General features: G+C 36.8%; 1 protein-coding gene across 3 annotated transcripts in view; it reads right to left on the bottom strand.

The window, feature by feature from the left end:
- Positions 1-14,172, bottom strand: part of PTN (pleiotrophin) — a 119,838-nt gene that overhangs the window by 20,811 nt on the left and 84,855 nt on the right. For all 3 annotated transcript variants that reach the window (XM_008055030.2, XM_008055029.1, XM_021710903.1), the window contains exons 2-4: positions 5,841-5,956; positions 4,507-4,680; positions 2,160-2,321 (exon numbers count right to left, since the gene is read on the bottom strand). In XM_008055030.2, the coding sequence (XP_008053221.1) occupies positions 2,160-2,321; positions 4,507-4,680; positions 5,841-5,955 (451 nt within the window). In that variant the 5' untranslated portion in view covers position 5,956. The remainder of the gene's footprint in view (positions 1-2,159; positions 2,322-4,506; positions 4,681-5,840; positions 5,957-14,172) is intronic.

Below are 14,172 nucleotides of genomic sequence, written 5' to 3'. Positions count from 1 at the left end.
TTTTAACCTTCACTAAATATTATCTTGGAAAATGCAAAAAGGTGAAATATCCAATTAAAAGGAAGACTTTACTTATTGTATTAACTATATATTTTTAGAGGTCTTGCTTAATCATGTCCCCTGCTTTGTCCTATTTATCCCAAGCTTTTTGACATATTCCATATTCACTCAGTCCCACCACTCCACACCTAATCACTTTTCCACTTTTTTCTCCCCGCTCATTATACCACAATTTCTTTCTCCCATCAAGGAAAGCAAGGATAGTGCATGCATATATGTGTGGTCTCTTATCAATGGATTTTATACTAGAGAAATACTTCTCAATTTGGGCTGCATCTTAAATCTTCTAAGGCACATGTGAAGTCTTTACTGATGCTGATTTAGTTAGTTTGGGATATGCCTAGACACTGGGATTTTGTAAGTTCCCACAAAATATTCTAATATGCAGCCCAGGGTGAGCACCACTGTACTAAAATATGGAAACCTTAATTTATTCTCCTTTCCATTCTAAATTTATGCTGAACATTTTGGTTCTACATCTGAATTAAAAATATAATATTTTAAAGACTATATCTCTGAGTTTTTCCATTTTTGTAAATGTTTCACTTAGTAAATATAGCTGCTGATTTTGATTAGATCTATGTAGTTGTCTTGGACAAGTGACATTTGTAAAGTTGACACAAGTACTTGCTGCAGTCACCCCAGCCCTACCTCATACCTTCCAAAAACACACTATAACAAGCAGAGATTTCCATGATCTACACAGGGCAGCCTGAGTCCTAGACTCAACATCTGTGGGCCCAGCCATACCTGGCCATCCTGAAATCGAAAACAATCATTTCCATGAACAACTCCATCAGAGGCCCAAAAGCCAGGCCTAGGAAAAGGCCTGGCCATCAGCAGCAAGCCAGTCTATCCTTCTCTGCTTCTGGGGATTATTTTTTTTCTATTTTCACTTATTATGAGCATCTTTTACATGGTTATTTTTCTGGATTTCTCCTTATAATTACTCTGGCAGTATGAATTTTCAGGGCCACTATAGATTTCAAATACATGAATAGAGGTCAAGAAGATATTTTAATTTAGAGCTTAGTGAGGCCCATTTTATTAGTTGGCTAGGGCTACCATAACAAAGTACCACAGACCTGGTGGCTTAAACAATACAAATGAATTTTCTCACAATTCTGATGGCTAGAAATCTGGAATCTAGGTCAGTAGACTTCTTCTAAGTTTCTCTCTTTGGCTAGTAGATGGTCATCTTCTCTGTCTTTATATTATCTTCCTTCTATGTGTGTCTGAGTCCTAATCGCCTCTTCTTATAAGGACACCAGCTACACTATATTAGGTTCCACCCATATGGCTGTATTTTGCCTTAATCACCTCATTAAAGTCCCTGACTCCAAATACAGTCACATTCTGAGGTACTGGGGGTTAGGACTTTAACATATGAATTTTGGGGGACACAACTCAGTCCAGAACACTCATGAAATAAAAGACTTTAATACCTCCTTGACTTTCTTTGGCTTGAATTCTATCTGTCTGAAACCACGCCCATAATATTTGATTTTGTTTTACCTTCTCCAGTACGAGAGTAGAGCCTTACTTTCTGGCAAAGATAAATGTCCATCGTTTTAATATTGTGTGGTGAATGTAGCTGGTAATCTAATCCAACCAAACAAATATAAAGAATCTGAAAGAAGTGTTAAGAAATACAGAACCTATCAAGTTATGTGGTAAAGAAAAGGAAAATGTAAAATAATTTACCTGATTATATGAAAAGTATATTTCAGATAATCTGGGAAAGGTTTGATTTAAAATTTTCTGCGTTATCAGCATTCTAAGTTTGTTTTTGTTGTCAGAATGCAGTTCCAATTGAAAGTTTAAAATATATGGTCACCATATATTGGCATATTTTGCTAAGTTATTTATTTGTTTGGGAAACTGTACTGATCCCTCATCTATGCAAGCTCTTCAATTTGAACTCACAGACAGCCTGCTTAAAAGTACTTCTGTGATGCTTAGTCTATGGGACTTTTTCAATCATTTTCTTAAAGTAATTTACCTAATATTTCTTTCTGGAAAACTTGGGTTTCCACATGTGAAGATCTAGCTAGAGTTCATCAATTCATTAAAATTGTGGCATAATGACAGGGACCTACCTTGAGGTTTGGGCTTGGTCAGTTTGCCACAGGGCTTGGAGATGGTGACAGTCTTCTGGCAGTCAGCATTGTGGAGGGCTCGCTTCAGACTTCCAGTTCTGGTTTTCAGTGCCGTGTTCAGGTCACATTCTCCCCAGGCCTGGAACTGGTATTTGCACTCCGCTAAAGTCAGAGTAAACCAGAAGGACATCTTTGAATCCTATTTTGCTGCCATGATAATAAAGGCAAACTTTTTTTGTTAACTTTACACTGAGTTATTTGTAGATTCATTAACAGTCATAAGAAATAATGCAGACAATTATTACTTTGTGTATGGGTATCGTTTTGTGCTATTTTATCCTGTGTGGAGATTAATATGATCACCATTGCCATTAATATACAGAACAGTTCCAACACAAGTATCCCTTGGGTCATCTTCCACAGCCATGGCCTAGGCAACTTCCTCCCTTCCCACTTCCTTAACCTCTGGCCATTCCTAATCTGTTCTCCAGCTCTAAAATTTTGCTAAATTAAGAATGTTATACAAATCAAATTATACAATATGTAAACCTTCTATATTGGCTCTTTTACTTAGCATAATTTTTGGCAGACATCCAAATTGTGTGTGTCAATTGTCTGTTTCTTTTTATTGCTGAGCCATAGTCTATAGTCCACAGTCCATAGTATGGATATACCACAGTTTAACTGTTCACCAGTTACATTTAATCATTTACCCATTCACGCCTGGGTTGTTACCAGCTTTTGTGGCTACTACAAATAAAACTGCTATATACACTCGTGTCCAGGTTTTTGTGGAACCATAAGTTTTCATCTCTCTGGGATAAATGTCCAAGGCTTACCTCCAAGTTGGTTCTTCCAATTGCAGGGTTCCATGGTGAATGCATGGTAATAATGCAAAATATTACCATATTCTTTTCCAGTGTATGTGTGTCATTTCACATTTTCATTAGCAATTTATGAGTGATATAGTTTCTCTGCAGCCTCACTAACATCTGGATTATCGCCTATCGTTTATTGTAGCCACTTTAATAGGTATACAGTGATATCTCATGATGGTTTTAATTTTAATTTTCCTAATAAAGGAAAATACGCTGAACATCTTTTCAGTATATTTGCCATCTATCTATATCCTTTGCTAAAATATCTGTTAATGTCTTTTCTGCACTTACTTATTGGATGGTTAGATTTTTTTGCTGCTGAGTTTTGAAGAGTTATTAAATATTCTAATTTTGAGTCCTAAAAATGTCTGTTAATGTCTTTTCCCCACTTATTTATTGGATTGTTAGGTTATTTTACTGTTGAGTTTTGAAGAGTTATTTAATATTCTATTTTTGAGACTTTTAAAATTAACCTTTTAACTTTGTGTAAGTAGGTCTTAAGGCGCTTATGTACAATTTATGTTCTGATGTATCTGAACTCCATTATGCCTTTAGAGAACAAATTTCCACTCGAATAAATATACCAAAGGTTGAAGCAAAAGCAAATGATACATGTGTATTTATTTACTGTTCTTCACTTATCTGTAGGCCATTGTGCGTTTCTGTAGGACACATGTAGGACTTGGGACATTATGTCCTACATGACAAAGAAAGACAAAAAAGTCTGGAAAGTGGAATAAACAGGTTATTTGGGAGTCTGATCGTGGGTTTAAAGTTGAAAGTGTTGAGAGATCCCATCTCAAATAGATGGATAAGGCTGCATGAGGCTGACTATAGTCAGTCAGAGAAAAGTTTATGAAAAGTGAGCACCACCAGATGAATTCCATAAGTAAATCCATGAACCTGTGTGGGAGATGGGGAGGGATCCAGAGAGAAAGGGTCTGAGAGTGACAGAGGAAGACAAGGAGGAGGAGAATAAACAAGAAAAAAGAAAAGGAAAATAGAAGAAACTTAGAAATAGAAGAAGGAAAGAAAAGAGAGAGAAGATAGATCAATGAATACCATTAATCAAGGGCATATTTTATGTCCCTGTTGCTTAGGCAGTGGTTCTCAACCAAGGATGATTTTGATCCCTGGAAGATATTTGGCTGTGAATATCTGAAGACATTTTCAGCTTTCACAACTTGTAGGTGAGGAGTACTTCTGGAAACTAGAGAGCAAAAGGCAGAGGTGCTGTTCAACGTCCTACAATGCTCAAGACAGCCTTCACAACAAAGATTACCTTCCCAAAATGTCACTAGCAATGTCTGGTCAATTTGTATCTGATAAAGTAAACTAATTTAAATTAAATAAACAAATAAGTACTAAAAATGACAACTGGATAAACCTCACAAAGATAATTGGTAGATAATTTGAGAATTATCTCAGAGCAGGAGATTAAAACAACAGGACAGCAGGGTGAGGCTCACCTCCAAACTGCTTTTTCCAGTTGCAGGGGATCTTGCATCTCTGGGTCTTCATGGTTTGCTTACACTCAGCGCCAGTTCGAGTGCCCTCCCGTGTACCCAGCCCACAGTCCCCACTGGTAGGCACACACACACTCCACTGCCATTCTCCACAGTCAGACTTCTTCACTTTTTTTTCTGGAATAAAGGAAGAAAAAACATCCAACATTCAGAAAACTCTGCAACGCCTAGATATAAGTAAGTTCACTCCTCAGCACCTTGATGGGAGGGTCCGTGCTTATTGTCACCTATAACCTTATCATCCAGTGAATAGCAGAAAAATGACAGATGTTCACCAGATGATGGAAGCAATTATCAAGAAAAGAAAGAATGAAAACTGAGGAAGAAGCTAGAACTAATATTAATCCAACTCTTACCATGTGCCAGGAACTGTGCTAAGTGATTTACTGATATCTTTTAGAAGCAAACATTTCTATAAAAGAGATCTCCAAAAATAACTAAGTTTAAAAAGATGAGAAAACATTAGATTAAAAGTAAAGTTGTCAAATGAGCCATTTCAGTGCAAACTGATGTTCCTTTCTCTGTCTTGTAGATGGAATGGCATAACAGAAATAGGATGGATCACAGACTCAAATAGACTACTTATGGGAGTGGCACGGAGAATGTGCTTTGTCCATTCTAAGCTTCAGTTTCCTTCTTCATAAATCTGAGACAATAAATAAATAACTTTCAGAACAATTTTTTTTGTTTGTTTGTTTGTTTTGAGTTGGAGTCTCACTCCATTGCTCAGGCTGGAGTGCGGTAGCACACTCCTGGCCACCGCAGCCTCGACCTGCTGGGCTCCAGCGATCTTTCCACCTAAGCCTTCCAAGTAGCCTGAACTACAGGCGTGTGTGCGCTACCACACCCGGCAAATTGTTGATTTATTGAGGAGACGAGGTCTCGCCAAGCTGCCCAGGCGGGTCTCGAACCCACGGGCTCAGGCAATCCACTCGTCTCAGCCTCTCAAAGTGCTGGGATTAGAGGCTGAGCCACCAAGCCCAGCCTAGAACATTGTTTTTTGAGGAGGAAAGGTAGCATAAGCAAAGTACTTGATTGCCGGTCAATGTTCTATACATTGTAGCTGCCAGTTTGATCATTATGCTAACAATCATTAATATCTACACTCCAGGACTTTGAGTGGGAGAAAAATAGCAGGGGATTTTTTTTAGGTTCCTCTAAGTAATTAGAAAAAAGTTAGGAAGGTGGAAGGTAGGGAAAAGGGAGGAAAGGAAGGTAGTTGGGCTGGATGGACATTAATCAATGAAGCATCTTGCTTTCTAAGCCCTACTGCTTACCTGGTTTCTCTTTCTTCCCAGCTTCAGTGGTGCCCACAGCTGCCAAAATGAAAATGAATACCAAGAAGGCAGCTGCAAATTTTCGACGCTGCTGCTGATACTGTTGAGACTGCATTCTAGGAATAAACAGAGAAAAAAGATGGCATTAACTTGAGTCAGGGAGGAAGACTCATTGAACTCTTTGATGAAGGGCTCCACTTTTCATTTCTGGAATGTTAGATTTTAGGAAGATTCGTATAGATTGTCTTGGGCAGAATTTTATCTTTTCTCATCAATAGCTACTGAAATAAGTGCTCTTCTGTAATAAGTCACATATTCACTGACACACTGCAATAGCTTTCCACATAATACTTTACAACCACATGCTAAGTATGACTCAGGAATTATGGAAGCAAAAGAATTTTGAAGACACATATTTGAGCACGCTCTTACAGTAAGTCTTGCTGATGCTTCTGCTTGGTAATATCAACAACTATAGCTATCTTCCAAGTCCCTGATAATTCTAGAAACAATGATGTTGTCATGATACTACAGTTCACAGGGCCAATTAGAATGGGCATGATGAATAGATTATCTGTACATGTTTACTGTTTATCTTACATGCATACATAATAACTGATATCCCGGAGTTTGTTAGTATTTTCCATGATCATTATCATTATCCTACCATTACTCTATTATTTATTGATTGGTCAAAGAGTAAAGCCCAAGATGAGATCTGGCATACTTGACATCTATCACATGCACTTATAAACTCATATGTGCTAAATATTTCACTCATAGTTTGAAATTCTGCATATTTGATGTGAATCAAAATTCCAAGGTAACATTAAAAAGACTCCCCCCAGAATGTAACTCCATCCATGACAATCTGGCATAAATATGGTCATCTGGTCAATACACCTTTGGGGAAGTCTCAGTCCAACGCACAGGACAACCCACTTCCCAATGACTACACAAAATCAGGGCTACAGCAACTTGCCTGGCAGTTATTTTTCTTCATCTGCTATATTAATAGTGTTTTATACTTCATATAAAAATGAGAGTAATGACCCATGGTCATTAGCCTTGGGGATATTTTTCCAGAAGTGGTAATAGATTAGTTTACATGTTTTATGTTCTCCTTCGTGTCAACAATAAATCCATCATGAATATAAGGGCATGAAATCATTCTGTTCTGTAATTTTTTTTCTCTTCCAAAAATATCTATGACATGATATCCTTGTCAATGACTTTATCTCTTATTAGGGTGTCGGTAGGTGTTTTTTTGATTAATGAATTTGAATTTCATTGTATGAATAAAGCATATTTTACCTACCAATTAAAATTAATATTTTGGTCATTGAGTTCTTTTACAAATCACAAGCCCTGACTAGCTACTCACTATCTCCAACACCTTCTACAATCTAATGTTTTGTTCTTCCTCCTAATACTAAATTCTCATAATTATGCCTCATGAATGGTCACACAGAAAAGTTCCTATTGATTCTGATGCTTCTTCTATGCTTTTCATTAAGCATGAATGATATGAGAAGCCAGTCTAGACTTAATTTGCTTGCAAGTCTTTTCAGAGTTTTCAGACTTAAATGCTCTGGGACATCTATATTACTATACCTTCTAATCATATATACAAATATTATTTAAAATTAGTAGGTAAGCCGGGCTCGGTGGCTCAGCCTGTAATCCCATGCTTTGGGAGGCTGAGGTGAGTGGATTGCCTGAGCCCACAGGTTCGAGACATGCCTAGGTAACTTGGTGAAACCACATCTCTACAATAAATCAAAAAATTAGCCGGGTGTAGTAGCGCATGCCTGTAGTTCCAGCTACTGGAAGGCTGAGGCAGAAGGATCGCCGGAGCCCAGCGGGTCAAGGCTGCAGTGGCCGGGAGCGGAAACTGCACTCCAATCTGGGTGACAGAATGAGACTCCAACTCAAAAAATAAAAAATAAACAAAAATAAAATTATTAGGTAAAAACTAAAGTGGGGGGACCCAAAATGTATTTAATTTTAAAATTGTGTATTTATTCTTATATGTTTAAACTTTAGCCACTTTCAAAGTACTCTCCATTTGAACAACATACCTATCAAGATGCTTTTTCCATTGCTCAAAACGGTTTTTGAACTTGTTAATTTTGACGTCTTGTTATGCTTCTGCCTTTTTAAAAAAATCTTTTCCACATCAGCAAAACGTTTCCCTTTGAGGACTTTTCTCATTCAGGGAAACAACAACAAAAAAGTCACTCAGAGCAAGATTGGGTGAATAGAGAAGGTGGAGCACCAGGGTCATGTCGTTTTTGGTCAAAAACTACTGAACACTCAACGTGGTGTAGGTAGATGTGCTCATAAATCACCTTTAATGAAATGGGCAAACACATTGAAAAAAATCTCCCCCCCTAAAAAATTCACTGAAGCTGAACACAGCCTCTCAAAACAATGCTAGCTGGTGCATGGATGCCTATGGGTTCCTAGAACATTTAGCTAGTGGGGAAAGCCTATACTAAAAGGGACCTGCTCTCCAAAAGATAATTCTGGGTTTTTTGGAGTCCCCCTTCATAAATCAAAGTGTAAGTCTTTTAACTTTTCCCAAATGCTGTCTGAGAGCCTTCTTTCTGTGACCAGGCACTGTGGAGGCAGAAACTTGTCCAGTTTTCTTAAAACCCTAGTTCACATTTTAATCCAGAACTTTTAAATTGTATGTCTTTCCAGGTTAGGATATGCCTTCATGCTCAACAAGTCTCTACAAATACCTGAAGTATTTAGACTGTTGTAAACTAGATTACACAATAATGTGAAAAATCATGGAGAAAGCACAGTTCTTGAGAGAACTTTCTGACCAAACAATGGAATAATCATCCATAGTCATGTAACACATGCAGTAGGAAGAGAGGGCAGAGGCACCTCAGAGTTGACTGAAGAAACACGACCATTTGTAGAAACGGAAAGAACACTACCTCCCACAAATAACACACACACACACACGCACACATGCACGTATATATATATACCAGAGTTATTACTGGAAGGGTGGTATCACTGGTGAGTTTTAACCTCAGCATTTCTAGTTTTACATTACTAAGCTCTTATTTTCACCATTATTTTCAAAAATATTTCTTATTCAAGTTACATGCATTTATTAAAAAAGAAAAAACCCAACGCAAATAGAGCAGAATTTCCTGATCATATACATTTTTGAGTCATAAAGTAGTTGTTATAACTGAATATGGGCTGAGTGGAAAGAAGGGAAGGGAGGATTTGCATGGAAGTTGGAGAGAGAATAAAATAGAAACACACTGTTTGCTTCTGAACAATTCAGAACCCTAAGAAGTGGTATATTTCAGCTCTTAAATGTTCTAGGGAAAAAATGGACACAAGTCCATGTGTACGAGTCACCTGCGAAAAATATGTGATAAGTGACCGCTTTCAGTTATAGGTTATCTTTCTTCCCAATTTCTTCCCTGCTTCCTCCTATTTTGTCTATCATTCTACTTAATCCTACATTTTGATAGCTTAGATTTTGGGGGCAGAGAAAATGTTAAGGTTTTCTTTAAAGAAGAGAGTAACAGGGTTTAAAAATGTAGTGACTAAAATTATTCAAAAATTCCAGTGTGCCCGAACAATACCCAATTAGTCTGCTGGTGCCTTGTTGTTGTAATAAATACTCAAGTAATTAGTATATGTGTAGATGATAGTTCCTCTTTCTGGTGATATTTGCATAGTTGATTGTTTATTTTTCCCTAGCACCAAATAAAGGCAAAAGCTCTCCCTGTGTAAAGTTTAACCCTGCCTATTCTCCAGCAAACTGAGTGCCAACTGAGTGCAGAGGGAAAAACGTTGATCTTGAGGAAGTAATCAGGATCATGACATATTTTTTACACTGAGGAAAATAAAACAGTGGAAGAACAAAGGCTTACTAAATGGGCTAACATCTTCAGAATATTTTACTTCCTTCTCACCAGCTTCTACTGCCATCAATCTTGTACTGGCCCTAAAAAATTTAATTTCATGAGGCTTAACAATTAAGTTGAAGGCTACCATAGGTAAGTGCTGGCATCTGGAACTTACTGTTGAGTTATCTCAGTAAAGTCTGAAACCTATTGATTTTTAAAATATTAAAACTAATTAAACCAACTCTAGGGGAAAATTATTCATTTATTTAATCCCAGTCCCTTCTTTAGAGAAATAACTGATTGGAAGGAAAAGAAAGTTCTTCTTTCCTTTAGCATTTTAATCAGATCTAAAATTTTTAAGATGGTAGTATCTGGTGTAACAGCTAGAAACTGTCCCTCAATGACTCATTTGGAAGATTAACATAACATTTGAAGGAAGAAGCTTTGTATCAAACTTCAGTAACACCATTTACTTCCTGGGAGTGTCCTTGGGAAAATAATCAAATCACAACCAATTGAACCATTTTGAAATTTGCAGAGTAGGTGTGATTAAGATGACTTCTTGAGATGCTTGAAGAATTCAAGATGCAGACATAGAGATAAACCAGAATATTAAGAAATATAGTACTAGTTACAGAATAAAGTTAAAGTCATCCCTGTACCTTCATTACTTACTGCAAAAAGTGCTTTTTTTAATTGAAAAATAATAAGCATTATACTTTGCATTGTCTAGTATTATCCAACAGCAAAAAATAAAACAATACAAAAAGAGAGAGAGAGAGAGAGAGAGAGATTATTTAATAAAGCCAACTAAAGCCTTATTCAACTTTATCAGGACATAAATTCATTCTGCCTTTACTTCTTGGAAGCTTAATATAAATCCAACAACCTTCCTCCCCAGTATTTATTTTGAGTTTACTAAAGACAAGAGATCCAATACTGACAATTGGGAAATATGTCAATGCAATTTAACTTGTATGAAATGAGAAAAACCATCTTAGTGTGTAACTATATTTTATGGCCTTCTTGTGGTAAAATTATTCCACCACCCTCTTTTTATGTAAAATACCTAAGATTTAAGCATAGCTGCCTGCCATTAAGATTTTTGCTGGTGTAAAATATCACAAAACATGGCATTAAACTAAGAAATGAATATTTGTGATAAAATGTCTCAACCCTTTGTTGATACCCTGGGACATTCACTTAAGAAGTTGGGCAGGAAAAAGCAATCAGTATCTAGAGCGGCATCATACAACACAAGTAAATGCATAATTTGTTCCCCATCACTTGGCCTTTCAAGATATTTTGTGTAGTTGAGTGTGGTGGCACATGCCTGTGGTTCCAGCAACTTGGAAGGCTGAGACAGAAGGATCACCTGAGCCCAGCAGATCAAGACTGCAGTAGTCGTGATCATGCCACTGCACACTCCATCCTGAGTGACAGAGTGAGACTCTGACTCAAAAAAAAAAAAAAAACCAGATATGTTCTGATCTATTTTCATAAACTTCCATAAAATAGTATTTTAACCTTTTTATTATAAAATAAAACACAATATATGGAAAACCATACACAAACCACTAACTAGCTTAATGAATTACTATAAGATAAAATATTTTTCTAGTCACATCAAGAGGCTTTATCTGTTCCCCATTCCAATCACAGCCCAATCCCTCTAAAAGTCACTTATACAATAATTAGTTATTTGCATTACTTGAGGGATTTATTCAAGTGTGCTACTCTATACTTGCCTATTTTTAAAACTGCTATGTCTTTTCATTTTAATATATAAAATTATCCCTCACTGCTTTTTTTTTCACTTTTTACAGGCCATTTAATCGTAGTATCCCGTATTCTGGATTTTGATGATTGCAAATTCATGGTGTAATTCAACATTCCCCAGTTCAGCTGCAAATTGGCAGCTGGATGTAGACATAATCACTCAAGTGCTATCCTTTTGACCTGAATATAAATAGCATTGTTTTCTTTCACCGGGAGCACAAAAAATTTGGTTTCTGCTCTTTTGTGATGTTAACAGCCACTAGTACTTGATGAGCAGTGATGAGGGTTGCAAAATGGTAATATTCTAATTTTATCCTTTCACTTTCATTTATTACCTGAGAAAATTCCACAAAGAGATGTTTCCCCTCGTCTAACGTTTCTTTATGTGGTTTAACATCCATTTAAAAATATAAGATGGCAGACTCTGTATGGTTTTCTATGTATATAATCATATCATCTGCAAAGAGGGATAACATACCTTCTTTTTTTGTCATTTGGATATCCTTACTTTCCTTTTCCTGCCTGATTGTTCTTGCTAGGACTTTCAGTACTATAGTAAACAGGAAAAGTGAGAGTGGGCATACTTGTCTTGTTCCACTTCTTAGGGGGAGTGCTTCCAGCTTCTGTTCATTTTTAAGCATGATGTTGGCTGCATGGTTGTCATGGATGGCTCTTATTTTGAGGAATGTTCCTTAGATGCCTAGGTGTTCAAGTGTTTTTAATCAACAAGGAATGTTGGGTTTTATCAAATGTTTTTTCTGCACCTAATGAGATAATCATGCAGTTCTTGTTTTTAACCTGTTTATGTGATAGATTACATTTTTTGATTTACAGATTTTGAACCAGGCTTGCATCCTGGGAATGAAGCCCACCTGGTTGTGATGGATGATCCTTGAAATGTGCTGTTGGATGTGATTTGCTAGAATCTTGTTGAGAGTTTTGCATACATGTTCATTAGAGAAATTGGCCTGTAGTTTTCTATCCTTGTCGGGTCTTTGTTATTTTGGAGCATCACGATGATATTTGCTTCATAGAATGAGCTTCCTTCTTGATTGCCTGGAGCACTTTCAACATGATTGGGATCAGTTCTTCCTTGTACATCTTGTACAATTCAGTTGAGCAACCATATGGTACAGGGCTATTTTTAGTGGGGAAGTTTCTTACTACTAAGTCAACTTCTAAGTTTGTTATTTATCTATTTGGGGTTTTGATTTATTCCTGTTTCAATGTTGTGAGGCTATGTGATGCCAGGAATTCCTCCATTTCATCTAGATTTTCTAGTTTATTCACTTACAGACAATTATGGTAATCTCTGTCTTTTGTATTTTTTCAGGGTCAATTGAAACATTGCCTTTTGCATTTCTAATATTTATTTGAATGCATTCTCTCCCCCTCCCCTCCCCCAACACACCCATTAATTTGGTCAGGAGCCTGTCTGTCCCTCTTATTTATTACAAAGAACCAGTTTTTGTCTCATTTACTTTGTTTGTTTGGTTTTTTTTTTTTTTTGGTCTTTTATTCAACTGTGATTTTATTTTAATGATTTCCATATTTCTACTAATTCTAGAAATGATTGGATTGCTCTTGACTTTCCAGCTCCATTAGGTGTGACATTGAACTATTTACTTGTGATCCCTCTATTTTTTAGATATGTTTGTGTAATGTTACAAATTTCCCTCTCAGCATCACTTTCATGGTATCCCAAAAGTTTTGGTGTGTTGTGCCTTGTTTTCATTTGTTTCTAGGAATATTTTTATTTCTGCTTTGATTTTTGTGTTAACCTGAAAGTCATTTAGAAGCATGTGGCTTAATTTCCATGTATCTGTGTGTTTGTGGGAGGGGGTTCATTGGCGATGATATTTATCTTTATTCTACTGTGGTCTGAGAAGATGCTTGGTAGCAAAAATATATGTATTCAAATATCCCCATTAAAAAGTGGGAAAAAGACATGAACAGACACTTCTCAAAAGAAGGTATTCAAGTAGCCAACCAACATATGAAAAAATGTTTAGCCTCACTAATCATCAGAGATATGCAAATCATCAGAGATATGCATCTCAAAACAGTGAGATACGACTTTACACTGGTCAGGACGGTTATCACACTGGTCCAAAAACAGGCATAGGCAAGGCTGTGGAGAAAAGAAAATGCTTCTGCACTGTTGGCAGGAGTGTGAGCTAGTCCAACCTTTGTGGAAAGCAATGTGGCATTTTCTCAAAAAACTAAAACTTGAGTTACCATATAATATAGCAATCCCACTTCTGGGAATATACCCAGAGGGAAAAAAAAAATTGATCTACCAAAAAGACACCTGCACATGGATGTTTACTGCAACATTATTCACAATAGCAAAAACATGGAATGAACCCAGACGGCCATCAAAAATGAACTGGATAGAGAAAAGGTGGAAATATGCATGATGGAACACAACATAGCCATAAAGAAGAACAAGTCATGTCTTTTGCAGCAACATGAATGTAGCTAGAAACCATCATTCTAAGCAAAGTATCACAGAAACAAAAAACCAAATACCACATGTTCTCACTTATAAGCAGGTCCTAAACATTGGGCATGTGAGCACAGTGGCCACAACTGATGCTGGGCACTACTAGTAAGAGGAAGAATAAGGAGTGGACAACTACTCATTAGGTACCATGTCTACTACC

Source organism: Carlito syrichta, unplaced genomic scaffold (assembly GCF_000164805.1).
Source record: "Carlito syrichta isolate Samal-C Ts95f unplaced genomic scaffold, Tarsius_syrichta-2.0.1 Scaffold301636, whole genome shotgun sequence".
Taxonomy (NCBI): domain Eukaryota; kingdom Metazoa; phylum Chordata; class Mammalia; order Primates; family Tarsiidae; genus Carlito; species Carlito syrichta.
This window is presented reverse-complemented; position numbering and strand designations above follow the sequence as displayed.